The sequence below is a fragment of the Daktulosphaira vitifoliae genome, unplaced genomic scaffold, assembly GCF_025091365.1.
Source record: "Daktulosphaira vitifoliae isolate Bord-2020 unplaced genomic scaffold, ASM2509136v1 Scaffold_1, whole genome shotgun sequence".
Classification (NCBI taxonomy): domain Eukaryota; kingdom Metazoa; phylum Arthropoda; class Insecta; order Hemiptera; family Phylloxeridae; genus Daktulosphaira; species Daktulosphaira vitifoliae.
The window spans coordinates 83,919,206-83,938,882 of record NW_026099572.1 but is presented as its reverse complement, the minus strand read 5'-3'; the positions used below and the strand labels follow the sequence as shown (position 1 = coordinate 83,938,882).

The following is a 19,677-nucleotide window of genomic DNA, read 5'->3' as shown; positions in this document are numbered from 1 at the left end:
ACCCCTTCCCTTAATATTGAAGGACGCCTAGGTCATTCAACGGGGGGAGTAATGTTAGATACACATTAATGTGAGGTGATGACTATATAGAGTGATTTTTTTATCATAACCCACTCAATTACTTGCAGAATAATAATAATTTAAACATTTTTTTTTTTCATTATCTTTAGTTACACATTATTCTTGAATTTTTAACTATTTAATACTTTTTAAGTTCATCCCTTATGCCTTGGAAGGGTGTCAACTTTTGTTAGATACACATTAATGTGAGGTGATGCAATACANTTTTTTTTTTTCATTATCTTTAGTTACACATTATTCTTGAATTTTTTACTATTTAATACTTTTTAAGTTCATCCCTTATGCCTTGGAAGGGTGTCAACTTTTGTTAGATACACATTAATGTGAGGTGATGCAATACATTTAATTTAATATGAAAACACGATAAGTGAGGGAGAGCAGGTCAGTCGATCACATCATACACGTTCGTGTTTGTCACAATGGGTATGCCGCTGACACAACGCAATTTGTTTTTATCTTTTTTTGTTCTGTAGCCGTCTAGTATTCCGGAGATTCCGCGTTTTTTATATAATATACGCCGCGACCTTCAATGTTTTTTCCCACTAAAAAACCACCACCTTCGTAACGGTACGGCGGCACTGCTGTTTAGACCGGTCCCTGTGTGTGTGGCAGTGGTTTTGAAGAATTCATTCGCGCTCAATTAGTCGGCCGTTTCGGTAATATCGTCGCCAGGTTTCTTTTGGGTCGAGTATTGCCTTGTCGCCACATTGTTCAATTTGAGCTGCTCAACGGCTTGTTATATGTTACGGTGTTTTTTGTTGCCTTCCCTGCATCTGATGTGTTCCAGTGTTCATCACCTTCAGACGGCAGTGGGTAATTACTAAGAATTTTTTTTATTGTTTATTTTAACGGATACAGTCCACATAATATATGTATTAGTTATAAGAAAGGGGATATATATGTTATTTATGTTATTAGTAATTTGTGCTAATTTTCATTTTATCATTGGTTCTTGTTGTTTGTTATTATTTTTCTATCATAACGGAAATATCAGATTGTGATTATATATATATATGTTGTTTTTCTTTCTATCTATAGTATATTGTAAGGCTCAATTTCCACAATTTTATATTCTCCTTTCCTTCCGCTAAGGCATGCCCAAAAATACGTATGGTCAATCGTATTTATTAAACAAACAAAAAGGTTACAAAATCGCAAATTGCCGATACTAAAGAAAATATAGCCGGCATTGCACAACTTTGTTTTTTTAAATGGTAACACATATTTTTAATTTAATAAAATGTTTGAGTTTTTAATTTAATAGTAAATGGCATTTGAATTTTTAATATAACTTAATTCGTTTATTAGATATAATCATTTAAAGTTTCAAATTTTTGAGTTAATATATAGGTATAATACACAAGGGATTACAAATACAGGTAGCTAATTGGTTTTTTATGACATCGATATTAGCAGGTACACAGCATTGTTATTATCAGTTGTAGTAAGGCACATTGTTATGAGTTTATAAATACACTAACTGTCAATACAGAAAGTATATGTAATGATAATCATAATTGATAATAAACAATCCGTGACTGTAATAGCAATGTCATAAAAATCCAATTAGCTACCTGTATTTACAATCCCATGGGTATTATACATGTATATTAACTCAAAATTTTAAAACTTTAAATGTTTATATCTAATAATCTTATAAAGTTATATTAAAAATTCAAATGCCATTTATTACTAATTAAAAACTCAAATATTTTATTAAATTAAAAATATGTGTTTCCATTTAAAAAAACAAAGTTGACACCTTTATAAGGTATNCCATTTAAAAAAACAAAGTTGACCCCCCTCCAAGGCATAAGGGATGAACTTAAAAAGTATTACATAGTTAAAAATTCAAGAATAATGTGTAACTAAAGATAATAAAAATAAAAATGTTTAAATTATTATTATTCTGCAAGTAATTGAGTGGGTTATGATAAAAAAATCACTCTGTATATGTATTTTTGTATAGTAATAAGTTTAGTAATAAGAATTAGTGACATGTTGCTCTTTGTTTACCAGACAGTTTTTTTTTGTAAGTCACACGGATGACGTTTTCAATTATTTAAATTGCACGGATAATGTTAGATACTTTCAATTGCGAATCATTAGATTAAAATATTTATCTATGAACATTGGTATACAGGGTGTTCAGTAAGTCAGGAAACGGGTATCTATTGTTCTCATTGTTACAAACAACGAGAACAATAGAAACCCGTTTCCTGACTTACTGAACACCCTGTATAATAATTGTACACAAAAATCTGATTAGTGAGTTGGCAGTTACTGTTACATTTATGTAAATTATTAGCACATTATATTCATTATTTTTATACCACACGGATGTTTTGATTATAAAATTTGTCATTTTGTACTGAATTGTTTATTGTTATTTGTATAAACTTAATTTTTTGTGAGCCAACAACCACTGCCTTCTTTCTGTATAAATTTAAATACAAAGATCCTTTCTTATTAATTATTAGGTAAGCGAGATATTATTTCTCACCCTGGTATTAACACTAAGTTTAACTCAAGGAATAAAAATCTCTGGTTATTTTTCAATGATTATTATTTATTATTTTTTTTGCTATTCCAGAGGATGTTACATGTTCGAAGAGTAATAGAGATATAAATTTGATCTTTTGTAATGTTTGTAAAACTCCGATTTGGGAAACATATGACGACTACAGTTATACATTTAGTCTTCGTTATTGTCCAACATGTCTTTTTAAACGTAAGTTTTTCAAGTGAATCTTAACAATTAAAATATTAAAAATGCGTAACGAGTAGAATGTATTTTGTGCAGATTATCAATATAAACAATTATTCAATATTTAATAACCTAATTTAGTTCTGAATAGTTACATAGAAATGATTACTATCATTTTTATTGGGGTCGTGGCATAGTTGGGACACAGATAATATTTGACAGTGATTAGAATAACAATAAAAAAAAACCCTTTGATGCAAATCTGTAAATAGTGTTTAATTTAGTAATTAAATTTAGTATGACATTTATATTCAATAATTTAATACTGCAATTTATACAGAGAAATTCTATAAATAATAAAGTAATTTTATATTCCTTTACTTTTAATGTGTATAAATATTTAAAGGGATTAATGCAATATTTTTAATAAAAAAATTTTGTTACTTATGAATAAATACACCGGACTACAAGTTACTTTCATCAGAAGCAAAAATATACTTTTCTAAATCAACTTTTCGTGTTGTTTTCAAATCTGCAATTAGACTTTTTCTATCACTTCTAATTTTTGATATTATTACTAATATAAATAATAATTAAATGAAAAAAAATTATTTTCAAATTATTACTAATTTTGATTTTAGTTTCGATGCGAAGCTGAGAAGGTATTGGTTATACTAAGATGTGTTTTTTTTTTTGTATCTGTTACCACTTTTTCTCAGCTCTCACCGAACGNTTTTTTTTTTTGTGTCTGTTACCACTTTTTCTCAGCTCTCACCGAACGGATTTCTTTCAACGATACGTCAAAAGATCACAAATTGTATCTAGTCGAAGACATTACCCTTCAAAATTGAAAAAATTTCCCTCGTTCCCCGTAAATGGGGGAAACCTCCAAAAAAATTACAAATTTAAAAATCGCTAATTTTCGAAATTTTTTCAATTTTTTTTACTAAAAACTACCGTAACTTTATCAAAAATGAACATATCAATATAATTTTTTTTTTTTGTAGATGCTTGATGTCTTTACCTACTTGGTATATTTTTTTTGTAAATTTGACTNTTTGGTATATTTTTTTTGTAAATCTGACACTTAATCTGCCCACAGGGGGGGATTTAAAATGACAACTTTTTCACAAAAAATTAACTTTTTCAACTTAACTTTTGAAAATGTTCCGGAAGGTCTGACACTTTTATATATATCTTAAATTAAAGCTAATGTAATATACTTTAATTTGAAAAAAAAAAAATTGACCTCTGGACTTGTCTTCATGGTGAAAACGACTACCGAATGATATTTTCGTGTGAAAATTTTCGATTTTATAATTTACATTTTTTACTTTAAAGTGCTATAACTTTTTAAAAAATGTATGGATCAATACAATTTTTTCATGAGAAGTAGTATTTATATACATCTTTCATTGGATATACTTTTTTTTTAAATCAGACTATTTCCCTATATATGGGGGGGCTTCAAATATAAAAAATGCATATAGAAAGTAGAACTTTTTCAACTTAACTTTTGAAAGTGTTCCGGAAGGTCTGACACTTTTATATATATCTTAAATTAAAGCTAATGTAATATACTTTAATTTGAAAAAAAAAAATTTGACCTCTGGACTTGTCTTCATGGTGAAAACGGCTACCGAATGCTATTTTTGTGTGAAAATTTTCGATTTTATAATTTACATTTTTTACTTTAAAGTGCTATAACTTTTTAAAAAATGTATGGATCAATACAATTTTTTCATGAGAAGTAGTATTTATATACATCTTTCATTGGATATACTTGTTTTTTAAATCAGACTATTTCCCAATATATGGGGGGGCTTCAAATATAAAAAATGCATATAGAAAGTAGAACTTTTTCTACTTAACTTTTGAAAGTGTTCCGGAAGGTCTGACACTTTTATATATATCTTAAATTAAAGCTTATGTAATATACTTTAATTTGAAAAAAAAAAATTTGACCTCTGGACTTGTCTTCGTGGTGAAAGTTGACATCAAAGTTAATAAAAAATTACGATTTTTGTAAAATAATTTTTTTTTATATTTTTAACTTAATAATGCTCTAACTTTTTCAAAAATGAACATATCAATATAATTTTTTTTTATATAGATGGTTGATGTCTTTACTTATCATTTGGTATATTTTTTTTGTAAATCTGACACTTAACCTGCCCACAGAGGGGGATTTAAAATGACAACTTTTTCACAAAAAATGTACTTTTTCAACATAACTTTTGAAAATATTCTGGATGGTCTTACACTTTTATATATATCTTAAATTAAAGCTAATGTAATATACTTTAATTTGAAAAAAAAAAAAATTGACCTCTGGACTTGTCTTCACGGCGAAAATGGCTACCGAATGCTATTTTCGTGTGAAAATTCTCGATTTTATTATTTATATAATATTTAACTTTATAATGCTATAACTTATTGAAAAGTGTATGGATCAACATTATTTTTTTTGAGAAGTAATATTTTCCCTTTTTCATTCTACATACTTTATCTTAATTGACATATTAATAAGGAACCAGCAGATCAAGTAGCTTTTGGAATAAAACATCAATTTTTTTTAAATTAAACACTATCTAAAGATTTGCATCGAAGCGTTTATTTTTGATAGTGATTTTAATCACTGTCAGATATCATTATACTTGATCCAACTATACCACGTCACAACTGTGCCGCGACCCCCCTGTGCTGGGTTTTTTTTAATATGTTAAAAACAATCAGTTTAAAATTTCATTTTTAACCTATTTTTTTGGTTCTTTAAAGCTGATGAAACATTTTTGATAAAGTTTTGTGAAAGTTTATAATAAAAAAAATTGAATATATTACCATAACTTTTAACTCAATTACAAGTTTAAAATTCNATATTACCATAACTTTTAGCTCAATTACAAGTTTAAAATTGACATCTAGGCCAGTCAACAAAGGAAAAATTTCTTAAAAAATTCCCAACCAAATTTTGTTTTATTAAAAGTTGAATTAAAATATGTATAATGACAAGAGGGATGCAAAATAATAACTTTTTTTTTTTTAGTCAAAGTAAATCATTAAATTTAATGCTTTTTTTTTTTTAAAGTTGAATTAAAATATGTATAATGACATACTAATAGTCCTTATTATTCGGAATTGAGCTTTTTTTTTTACAGCTTCGCAAAAGTTTAAAAATATGAGCTTTTTTAATTTTCTCAAAAAATATTTAACTTACAAAAAAAAGTTTCGTACAAAAGTTGTTTAAAAGACAATTAAAAATAAAAATTTAATCTTATATTTTTTCATTTAAACAAATATTTTTCGAGTTACATTACATTTAATATGAGTACTATAATTTATATTCCATTTTTTTCATTTTACGGTTACTTTTTATCATGTTATACTTACATTAGACACAATGTTATAAATGCATATGTGTGCATGTGTGAGTTTATTTATTTATTGTATCATTAAAGTGTAGTGTATATTAATATACAAGCGATAGAGTAGGTAATTTGACTGACGCTATATTATTTAAACCCAACTAAACGCTAAATTGTACATTCCGAAACAACAATCATATTATGTCAATTGCCACCGGAATTTCTGGTAATCTTTTTCTTTTTCTTTGCCTTAATCCCTACTACTTGTGGTCGGCCACCCTTATCCTAAGCTTCCACTTGACACGATCTCCCACATCTTCTACGCTCACATCAGCTGTCCTCAAATCGNTCTACGCTCATATCAGCTGTCCTCGNGATCTCCCACATCTTCTACGCTCACATCAGCTGTCCTCAAATCGCATTCAATAGCATCCCTCCATCTCTTTTTTGGTCTTCCTCTATCTCATCTTCCTTCAACATTCATTTCTATAACTGTTCTTACAGCTTTCGATTCTTCTTTCCTCATACCATGACTAAACAAACAATCTAAGTCTATTTTCTGTCATCTTATCCACGATTGATTAACCCAACTTCCTCTTATATGCTCGTTCCTTATCCTATCCTCTCTATTCACTCCACTCATCCAACTAAGCATTCTCATCTCTGCTACACTTATTCTCTGCTCTACTTTCTTATCAACCGCCCAACACTATTAACCATACATCATAGCTGGCCTCACAATTTCATACTAAATTTAAAAACTATAATTAGTATTTATTCATATATTATATTTTAAAATCAAAGAACTACTAATCAGGATATAATTAAAGAAATAAGAGTTCATGTTGCTTTTAAAATATTTCACCAATTTCTCTAAAGGAAACACTATCTACAGATTTGCATCGAAGCGTTTCTTATGATAGTGATTTTAATCACTGTCAGATATCATCTATACTTGTCCCATCTATGCCTCGTCCACACTGCCTCGACCCCACTGTGCTACCATTTTTTTTTTGTTTAATTTGGAAAGTAAAATTTTGAAGCCCTCAAATCCGCCTGTAAAACTTTATTTTAACATTAAAATTCTCTCTAATTATGTTATTTAATATTTTAGCATTTGTGATAATGAATTTTTATTTTTTGTTTTAGCATATAAAAATGAAGGATCATTGAAACCTTCATTAAAATATAACTAAATTTCTATTTGAAAATATAACTATTTTAAGTAATTATTTAAAAATATAATAATTAACCTTTATTAATTAAACATTTATTTATAATTGATCAAATTAATCAGCTATTTAGAAAAAACGCAACTTTTTTTATGTTACAGACCTTTTACTAAACATCTATTTTAAAATAAAAAAAACCCAGCACAGGGGGGTCGCGGCACAGTGGTGGCGTAGCATAGATGTATTAAGTATAATGATATCTGACAGTGATTAAAATCACTATAAAAAAAAACGCTTCAATGCAAATCTTTAGATAGTGTTTAATTTAAAAAAAAATTGGTGGATTATTCCAAAAGCTACATGATCTGCTAGTTCCTTATTAATATCCTGATTAAGATAAAGTATGTCAAATGAAAATGGGAATATTAAAAAATATTACTTCTCAAAAAAAATTATGTTGATCCATACACTTTTCAATAAGTTATAGCATTATAATGTTAAAAATGTAAAAAATAATATCGAGAATTTTCATACAATAATAGCATTCGGTAGCCGTTTTCACCATGAAGACAAGTCCAGAGGTCAAATTTTTTTTTTCAAATTAAAGTATATTACATTAACTTTAATTTAAGATGTATATAAAAGTGTCAGACTTTCCGGAACACTTTCAAAAGTCAAGTTGGAAAAGTTGTCATTTTAAATCCCCCCCTGTGGGCAGGTAAAAAGTCAGATTTATAAAAAATATATACCAAGTGATAGGTAAAAACATCATGCATCTATAAAAAAAATAATTATATTGATTTGGTTATTTTAAAAAAAATTTCGAAAATTAGCGATTTTTAAATTTGTAATTTTTTTTGGAGGTTTCCCTCATTTACGGGGAACGAGGAAAATTTTTTCAATTTTTGAGGGTAATGTCTTCGACTTGATACGATTTGTGATCTTTTGACGTAGCATTAAAAGAAATCGGTTCGGTGAGAGGTGAGAAAAAGTGGTAACAGATACAAAAAAAAAACACATCTTAGTATAACCAATACCTTCTCAGCTTCGCTTCGAAGTTAAAAGATACAATATTTTTTCTGATTATAGTTAATTAAGTATCAATTAATTTTGAATTTTTAATTTAGCAATAGCCATTGTTGAGTCGCATGATTCTTCAGTAGAAGGTAACTAACTTTTTTATAAACTTTAAAAACAATTTTTCATTAAACATTTACATTAATGAATCAATTTACTCTAATTATATATTAGAGATTAAATTAACAGGTGTGTTGTACTTTGACGACACTATATCGTATTTTGTTAATTAGTGCAGTGAAGTTAATTGAGGCGTCAACAACATGGTTATATTTGTGTTTTCCGTATATATTTTACGGTTAAAGTGCGTCCTATGGTTTTTGTGTTTTACAGATAACGAGTGGAACTATGGAATATGGATAACTATAAATATTGAGTAGGATTAAATCTTTATTATTTCTCCATATTCAAGTACATACAATGCCGACACATAGTTACCTAATTTAAGTTAATATTATATATATTATTCTGGCTGTAATTTGTAGGGTATTTTTACCATAACGAATAGATAGTTATTCTTCTACGTTAAGTACCTTGCTTTTCAAAAACTTAAAATTAAATTAACTTAAAAAGTAATATTACAAAATTGGTTGTCAACTAGTTATAATTAATAAAATGTTTTAGCATTTTTTTAGATCATTTGGATGGGTTTTCAAACTATATTGTTTGCCACTACGTGTTCTAAATCTTTCTGGGGACCTGTGATATCTGGATGTGCTGTTATCCACCTTACTACCCCCCTCAACTGTTTCTTTAGCGTGCGTAAGCTGATATAAAGCAAAACTGCAATCTAGTGGGATGAACAACTAGCTGATCTACAGACTAGATTTATCATACAAATAATATTTAATTAATACAGTTATCTATTTGGTTAACAAATAATAATTGTTCCAGTACAAGCAAATTATCACTAATGTTTTAAATAATATTTTTCTTTCAACATACATTTTATCAATTAATTATAAGAAAATATATTTTTAATAACAAAATTATCATTGCTTTAATGCAAAATCAGAAAACAATCCAATGTATAGAAGCGTGCATAAATTAATACAACATGTATCTCACCATCTGCAGTGCAGATACTGTACATTTGTTTAATAACGCAGTTATGTTTGTAGCCATGCGAAATTTACCAACGTAGCACAATATTGAGAAAGCACTTGTATATTAGTTTATGAATAAAGATTACAAAAAATATCAATTTATTAATTTAATACAAAAACTTCATTAGCTATTTATACTCTTTTTCTATAAAAATGAACTAAAAAAATAAATAAATTGAATATTAACACAAAGTGATTGTATTCAACATATAAACCCATGTAAAATCATTTTCAAAAAAATATATATTATCTCATCTATAATTTCTAATTTGATGTTGAAGTATGGGAAGTTAATATTAATTAAAGTTTTTGTTTTATTCTGATTTTAATAAAATTACAATGATTATTTATCACTTCAAATTCTTAAGCAAGGGATAGTTAAGAAAATATGTTTCTATAGTTTGCAAGAGATGATTACATGTTAGTAATTTATTCATTAATAATATTAAGACAAAACCACTGCCATTAATCTGATAATTCAAATTCTATAATACTATAGAATCTTCTTTTTGAAATTTTTTACATTCTTATATATTTAGAAGAATGTATATTATATATATTTATAACTATAATAATATAATATATTTATAACCTTTAAAAATTACTATTATTCTACCTAAAAAAAATATGGTACTCCTTAGTAATACCGATTCTGAAAACATAACATATATTCTAACTTCTTTTGATAGCTCTGAAAATATAGTCATTTAAGTACGAATGCCTGAATACTGTTCAACCAGAACTAAATTGTTTCTTTGTTAATAAATGAAAAATTAATTTGTTTAAAAATAACATTAGTTCTTGCATTATTTTCCCATTGTTTAGATTACAAAAAATTAATATTTTCAAAAGAAAGTGAAAATGTTCATATTTTTAAAAATAAACAGTTAAGAAGCTACTCTGAACATTTTTAGTTACGACTATGCTAAAAATTATTCATAAATATATAACTTTAAATTATTTTATAGAACCAGTTATAATGAATACTGTAAATGCATCGTATAATGATATCCAACCAGGCAATTCGGGAAGTGTTCAAAATTATTGTGCAGGACTTAAAGAAACTGTATCGTACAGAGAATTTTTGGTAATTTATCACAATGAAAATATAATTTCGTAATTTTTTTATACAGAGTATTTCGTAAACCGCTTTATTAATCGAAAAATAGATATAGTATTATAGTAACTCAAAAAAAAAAAAATTATTAAAAAGATTTAATTAATATGATTAAAGAATAAATTTATTAAAATTATTGTTATTTGTTGGTATTGTATGAGCATAAGAATAATTGAGTTACTATAATATTCATTGAATAAAAAATTATATAATATAATTTTCTTTTGGGATATGAGTACGAGGGTTTATGAGAAGATGTAAAATATAGAAAAGCAAAGTGATGTTTGAAAATTTATCAATATAATAATAATTTGAAATAGAAATTATTGTGATTAATTATCACACATAGATCATCCACAACGCCACTCGTACCAGTAGTTATCTAGGCTTGTGCTAACTGTGAGTCAAGTCATTAAATACCTCGAGTAGTATAGGAACCACAAGTGGGTTCTCTATCTTCGCAAGAGAGTCTTTATTAGTATTGACTACACATGTAAACCACTAAAAGATTAGACTAGGCTGGCTAACTTCGTACAAACGTTATTGATTCTCTTTATTTATTTAGACAACATTTTATTCTAAAGATCACTTTATTTTTTCTGGTTTCCTACTTAATTTATGTACTCATTATATTTAACTTTAAACCTTATGGATCTTTTGTAGAATATGAATTTACCTTAATGATATCAGGACTAATGTTGAAAAAATGAATATACTTCAATTTTCTATGTAAAATCGTATTTTGTTAAGCCACTTCTTGCATAGGTTGAAAGTTCATAAAGTGAAGTAATAGTGAGAGAGATTGACAGTTTTTATGCGCTTTTTTATTAAATTTAATTCATCTATCTATGCAAGAAGTGTCACGACCTTTTACTATTATCTGTTAATTACTCGATTTTTGTTATTTATTACATATTTTACTTAAAATAGATAATATGTCCCAACTAAAGAATTTCTTATAATTATTACAGTAGATTTATATCAATGTATTTTTAGACGTATTTCTTGGAATAGTTTAAAGTATTAACATGAATAATATATATTTAATTTGATGACTCATAGACAATAACACATAGACTACTGAATAATGAGTGGTGTATGTATTATAACGGTATTGAGAAGTTTGTTTGTTTCTTTAAGTTATATATTTTGCTCAATTTGTGAATAATGAAGTATTTTTTATGTTCATCCATTATGCCTTAGGGGCATAAGGGTGGCAACTTTATTTTTGTAAATAGAAACATACATAGTTAACTAGCTTATTTATTAGAAATTAATCAAACTAAAATTATTAATCAAAAAAATACTTTTGGGCCAAAATTTCAGAAGTTTTTAACAATTTAAAATAATGGTTGGAAGTGATGCGTGGGTGTTGCAATTTTTGTCACTGGCCATTTATCTGCTTCACTACCTCCGCCTACCTATGTATAAAAATGTTGATAACTTCTGAAATATTAGTCTAAAGGTTATTATGAACTAGTTATTTCTTTAAGTATAACATTATCTAATAAAAAATATGCCATTAAAATGTACCGAATAATTTAGTTATTTACGTTAATATAATCACCCTCTATAAACTTTCTAAATTTATTTGAACTATTATAAGATATATTTCTATTTTAAATGTAGTTAGTAATGTAAGGAGACCTAAATAATTAATTGTTTTTTATAATTCTATCTAACTAATTTAACATAAATATTTTTTTACATTTATAATATAATTTAAAATTTTAATAAATTTTTATGTTTTTTAGAAACCCTCCAATAAAGAAAATGACGATAATCAGTAATATCATGAAAGATAATAACAAACAATAAATAATTCACAACAAATAATTACTTTTTTAACATCATTATACATAAAATATTTGTTTAATTTATTATTTTTGTTAAAATTTAATAAATGTTTGCCAACATTAAAATTTCAAATAAATCAAATTAAAGTTCGTTAAAATTAAAATTATTCTGGTTCCCTCCATTTTTATCATAACAGAGGTATAAAATTAAAGAGAAAAAATATAAAATGTACTGAATTATTAGATATTTGATAAAAATTAAATTCTGTTTACATAAAATATGTTTAAGTAAGCGTTATAGGAGTGGCTAAAAAGGTTCACTAGTCACTCTATTTCTCTTAGAATAAAAATAATGCTAAGCATATTTTTTAGTATTCCTTATCTCTATATTTATCAGTTATTAATTACTTTTAATATATCCCTGACACCTAATAATATTGCTTATTTTATATTTTAGCTACGATGCGAAGCTGAGAAGATATTAATTTTACTATGATGTGTTTTTTTTTTTTGTGTCTGTTACCACTTTTTCTCAGTTCTCACCGAACCGATTTCTTTCAACGATACGTCAAAAGATCACAAATTGTATCTAGTCGAAGACATTACCCTCAAAAATTGAAAAAAAATTCCCTCGTTCCCCGTAAATAAAAAAATATCAAATTTAAAAATCGCTAATTTTCAAAATTATTTCAATTTTTTTTACTAAAAACTGCCATAACTTTTTCAAAAATGAACATATCAATATAATTTGTTATAAATGCTGATATCTTTACCTATCATTTAGTATATTTTTTTCATAAATTTAACCCTTTACCTGACCACAGGGAGGGATTTAAAATGACAACTTTTTCACAAAAAATTAACTTTTTCAACTTTACTTTTGAAAATGTTCCGGAAAAACTGACACTTTTATATATATCTTAAATTAAAGATAACGTAATATACTTTATTATGAAAAAAAAAAAAATTTAACTTCTAGACTTGTCTTCACGGTGAAAATGGCTACCGAATGCTATTTTTGTGTGAAAATTCTTGATTTTTTTTACATTTTTAACTTTATAATGTTATAACTTATTAAAAAGTGTATGGATCAACACAATTTATTTATGAGAAATAATATTTTTTAATAATCCCTTTTTCATTCAGGATATTTATAAGAAAATAGCAGATCATGTAGCTTTTGGAATATTCCACCAATTTTTTAAAATTAAACACTATCTAAAGATTTGAATCGAAGCTTTTTTTTTATAGTGATTTTAATCACTGTCAGATATCATTATACTTGATCCAAATATGTCACGTCACCACTGTGCCACGACCCCCCTGTGCTGGAATTTTTATTTTATAACTAAGTTAAATATGTATATTTTCATTAAAAAAAGAAAGCAAACTTTCTTAATTTGATTATTCTGACCTTTGACTTTTTATATAAAGTTGTGAGAAATTATTATTGTAGCTATGATATTAAAATTGTAGTTTCTTATAAGTCATTGGTAGCTAGAACATTATTCTTAGGAAGATATTTACATAAAAAAAATGATTTTGGTTCGTTAATTTTTCAAAAAGTTATGGCCTTTTTATATCCTAACATGATTGAAGGGATTTTTTACACGAAAATTACATTTTTTGATCAATTTAGGCGGCAATTTGCACATAGTAGCTAAGTCATCTGGACAATTCTCTTTTTAAATTTATATCACGAAGAATATGCTTTAATGTAATATTTTTTATGGGTATGATTTGTGAGTTTTTAACGTATCGTTAAAATTATCGTATCGAAAAATTGGTCTAATGGAATCTGAGAAAAAATAATGTCAGTACAAAAAAATTTTAAATAATGAACACATCATGGTAAAATTAATACTTTTTCAGTTTCATATCGAAGCTAACAATAAAGTTGATATTCTTACAAGGTATAATGAATGATTTAAAAAAATAATTAGCATCTAATAAGTCAAGAAATATATAGGGTCAAGTGGGGTAAATGGAAATTGGGGCAAAAGGAAAAAAAATATTATTTAAAATAAATTATTAGTGATTATAGAATTCGGTATCATTGTAACCAAAGTACACATAAGGTACAATAGTGTGCAATGTTAAAAATATGGAAAATTTGAGGATATGTACAAATTGTTATCACTCGAAATAGTGTTTATGATTATTTTAGATTATATTTTCTGCTCAACAGCTTTAGAGAAGGGCTTCTTCATCAAAAATATAAGTAGAACAGTACAGTTTGAACTAAATTGTCATTACATATTTACTTATTTAATATACGGCCCTATAACTAGTTTAATATCACTTTTTCTATGGAATTATATATTTTTTGTAAAATACAAAATAAAAATCAATCGGGGTAAATGGAAATATTAATAACAAATATAATTTGAAATATTACGGTCTTTATAATTTTTTTTCAACTTCAGAGTGCGTAATTATATCAAAAAAACACATTGACAGTTGTAGAAAATCAAATTTCATTAGAACCTTCAACGTCAAACACTTTTATAGACCAAATTTTTCCAACATCAAGTAATAATATATCAGTAAGCCCAAAAGATATAATATCTATTTTTTCAATTCAATTAATACAATATAAAACTAACAATACAAATTGTGTTACAAAAGACCGAGTTCCTCGTCTTAGAGCAACAATGTATGGTGAGGTTTTAACAAATAAAGATGTGTTAAAATAATTGGAAGAAGCAACCTCAAAGAAAAAGCTAATCAAATATTCTAGTAAACGTGGGAGACCTAAGAAGTCTATAAAGATGCACAAAATATTGTGTTGGAACAATCAATTGATAATATTGATGATGTAGTTTATCATTCATCAGAAGATGATTGTAATGACAATTCATTAGATTTAAGTATTGAAGAAGTTTTATATAATAGACCAATTATCTTCACAATTATGGTCTCAAATAAAACCTGGAGTATTTCTTTTAATAGATTTTATTGGAGGGAACCGTAAGAAACAACATTTTAAGTATGTATGTTTAGTTAAACGTGTAGATGAAGATGATGGGGATATTTTAGTCCAAGGATTAAAAAAAAATAATGAAATTGGAACTGATTTTTATATTGTTGAAAATGACTTGTCAGATATTACAGTAGAGATGATTCTTGCAATATTACCAATACCAACTGAACATAAGAAGAACAGAAAAACTATATACACATTTCCTGGATACATAAATGTCAATGAATAATAATCAGTTTAGGCACTATGTTACCTACTTATTCATTCATTAATTTATGTGATATATTTTAAAACTAAAAACGCTGTTAGTTTGTTATTTTGTTTATAATTTTTACTTGACATTGTTATTTTTTATGTTAAATTATTATTATCACTATTATATGAAAACAAAATACTGTTAATATATTTTGAAAGTTTATGAAATAGAAAGTAAGCATTAAACTGTACTAAATTATTTTAAAATAATAAAGGTTACCTAATTATTGGACTAATTTAATTGTAATTTATGCAATCCAAAAAAATTTTCATTTGCCTCAGGCTTATAACATTATCAACTGTACTTTAATTTTCATTTACCCCATACACAATATACTATTTGGAGCAAATGGAAATTTGTAGATATCGAATATATGAAATAATATAATGATAGCTTTAACAGAAAAATTTCATTTGCACATTATGTTTGTTCAGTATAACACTTGCTGTTGGAAATAGTTATTTTCATTTACCCCAGAAGTATGGGGCAAATGTAAATTTTTTATGCAATTTTATACTATTTTTTTCTTTTAAAATAATCAACTATTTTAACGTTTGATTGATATGTTAGACACATATTGTATATAGTTAAATAGTTTTTATCTAAACCAAAATTTAAAAAAATTATTACTATATGAATCTAATAAAAGTTGTAAAACATGTAAATTTCATATCTATTTACCCCACTTGACCCTATAGCTGAAAAATAAAAAATTAACTTTCTTAACATAACTATTATTTTAAAAGAAATTGAGTAGCTAACGATATAAAAACACCTTGTATAAGAAATATTTTAATTAGAAACAAATCATTTAAATTTTAAGTCTTTTCAAAATTTTGAAAAAATATATGGTGTGGCAATAAGTCTGTCATTTGACACGCATCGGATTATGAAGTCGCCACCTTCATGGCTCCCAGGCAATAAGAAAAGTCGGGTCGCCAACCACTTATGTGAGGATATCGATTATAAAAAATCACCCGGACAATAAGTGGATTAAAAAAAAAAAATAAATTAAATTAAATAACATAGTCTATTATAAAATATCTTATAAAATGATATCTGACAGTGATTAAAATAACTATAAAAAAAAAAACGCTTTGATGGAAATTTTTAGATAGTGTTTAATTTTAAAAAATTGGTGGATTATTCCAAAAGCTACATAATCTGCTAGTTTCTTATTAATATCTTGATTAAGATAAAGTATGTCAAATGAAAAAGGGATTATTAAAAAATATTATTTCTCATAAAAAAATCGTGTTGATTCATACACTTTTCAATAAGTTATAGCATTTTAAAGTTAAAAATGTAAAAAATAAAATCGAGAATTTTCACACAATAATAGCATTCGGTAACCATTTTCACCGTGAAGACAAAATAAAATATGAAATTTTTTTTTACATAATAAAGTACATTACATTAGCTTTAATTAAGGATATATATAAAAATGTCAGACTTTCCGGAACACTTTCAAAATTTAAGTTGAAAAAGTAAATTTTTTGTGAAAGAGTTGTCATTTTGAATCCCCCCCTGTAGGCAGGTAAAAAGTCAGATTTATAAAAAAAATATACCAAATGATAGGTAAAGATATCCATTATGCATCTATAAAAAAAGAATTATATTAATCCATACATCTTTCAAAAAGTTATAGCATTATAAAGTTAAAAATATAAAATACAAAATCGAAAATTTTCACACAAAAATAGCATTTGGTAGCCATTTTCAAAGTGAAGATAAAATAAAGTCCGAAATTTTTTTTTTTTTATGATAAAGTATATTACATTAGCTTTAATTTAAGATATATATAAAAGTGTCAGACTTTCCGGAACATTTTCAAAAGTAAAGTTGAAAAAGTTCTACTTTCTACATGCATTTTTTACATTTGAACCCCCCTCGTATATAGGGAAATCCGATTTAAAAAAACAGTATGTCGAATGTAAGATGTATATAAATATTACTTCTCATGAAAAAATTGTATTGATCTTTTTCAAAAAGTTATAGCATAATAAAGTTAAAAATTTAAAATACAAAATCGAAAATTTTCACACAAAAATAGCATTTGGTAGCCATTTTCAAAGTGAAGATAAAATAAAGTCCGAAATTTTTTTTTTTTTATGATAAAGTATATTACATTAGCTTTAATTTAAGATATATATAAAAGTGTCAGACTTTCCGGAACATTTTCAAAAGTAAAGTTGAAAAAGTTCTACTTTCTACATGCATTTTTTACATTTGAACCCCCCTCGTATATAGGGAAATCCGATTTAAAAAAACAGTATGTCGAATGTAAGATGTATATAAATATTACTTCTCATGAAAAAATTGTATTGATCCATTTCAAAAAGTTATAGCATAATAAAGTTAAAAATTTAAAATACAAAATCGAAAATTTTCACACAAAAATAGCATTTGGTAGCCATTTTCAAAGTGAAGATAAAATAAAGTCCGAAATTTTTTTTTTTTTATGATAAAGTATATTACATTAGCTTTAATTTAAGATATATATAAAAGTGTCAGACTTTCCGGAACATTTTCAAAAGTTAAGTTGAAAAAATTAATTTTTTGTGAAAAAGTTGTCATTAAAAAAAAAAAAACACATCTTAGTAAAACCAATACCTTCTCAGCTTCGCATTGAAGCTAAAATATAAAATAATTAATATATTTATAAGGTGTCAGGGATAGATTAAAAGTAATTAATAACTGATAAATAAAGAGGTACTATAAAATATGCTTAGCATCATTTTTATTGTAAGAGAAATAGAGTGAAGCTAAAAATAGATATTTAATAAAATATAAAGTATTGTTGTATACTGTAATATGCTGATACCTTGTAGATAAAACAAAATATATGGTGTACATTCATTAGTGTGTCGAAGACCGTTACCTTAAAACTAGAGAGAATTATTAAAAGTAAAAAGTAAGATATTCAAGCAATAAAAAGATTTTTGTTGATTAAGATTATTAAGGGAACATTATTAAATTATGAAAATTAAGTTAATAGTAGACAAAATCACAAGTGTAGTAAATCAAAAAAAGAAAATAATATAATATTTGTTGTAATTTAAAAGGGGTTATTAATTTAGGGAGTATTTTGAAAGTTACTTAAAAGAAATAAATTAAATAGAATATGACGGGATTTGGGTTCTTATTTGATCCACTATTTTATTGTATTAATAATATTATTACTCGGGATATGAGTACGAGGGTCTGTAAGAAAGATAGAAGATGATAGAAAAATGAAGTGATCTTTATTTTATTAATATGGGATTATTATAATTAATTGTCAATTTTTAAATATCAATAATGCCACGAGTTTTGACGGTTATCGATGATAGGTAGGATTGAGTCACCTCGTAAGTCTACCCAGAGTGGTATGGTGGCTATACATATGAACCTCCAACCTAACTCCTGAAATAGACACGTATCAACGATATAACTCTGCCAAGTAACTCTGTACAAACATTATCGATTCATTAAATTTACTTGGTATATTTATTATTATTGATAATCACTTGATTTTCCTGTATGCCTACTTAATCTATGTACTCATAAAATTTAATTCTAAACCTTATTTATTTTTGGTGAATTTATTAGATTTCTACCTTGATATTTTCTGCGATACTCTTAAATAAATAGATGTTGTATTTTTTGTACAAATATAATTGTGTTGACGGGGGATCACTTCTTGCATGTATTTCGTTATTTGGAATGATCGAGAGTAATGAGTGCCTCTATGAATATCTGACTGCATCTGTCTCAGAATGCTCTTTATTTTTGGCTCTTTATATTAAATTTGATCGTGGTTCAAAGGCTAGAAGTGATCACCGACGCCACTATTATTTCTTTATTAATTGTAATTTATTACATTTTCATCAATAATGATCTACATATTATAAAATACTATTATATCTTATATAATAAATTAGACATAGTTTATTACCCCACATCTTATGTGCTACCATTACATATTGTTTATTATTTCCTGTTTGTTTTATATAATTAATACATGCTTTTTTCTAC

General features: G+C 26.0%; 1 protein-coding gene across 3 annotated transcripts in view; it reads left to right on the top strand.

Annotated features, from left to right (window-relative positions):
• Positions 1–12,581, top strand: part of LOC126903106 (uncharacterized) — a 24,819-nt gene extending 12,238 nt beyond the window's left edge. Inside the window, exons 3-6 of one of the 3 annotated variants that reach the window (XM_050681108.1) lie at positions 2,675–2,812; positions 8,459–8,491; positions 10,477–10,595; positions 12,380–12,581. In XM_050681108.1, coding sequence (XP_050537065.1) covers positions 2,675–2,812; positions 8,459–8,491; positions 10,477–10,595; positions 12,380–12,415 — 326 coding nt within the window. In that variant the 3' untranslated portion in view covers positions 12,416–12,581. Of the gene's footprint in view, positions 1–2,674; positions 2,813–8,452; positions 8,492–10,476; positions 10,596–12,379 lie in introns of all 3 variants that reach the window. The other 2 variants (XM_050681101.1, XM_050681117.1) reach the window with 2 other exon arrangements.
• The last annotated feature ends 7,096 nt before the right edge of the window (positions 12,582–19,677 follow it).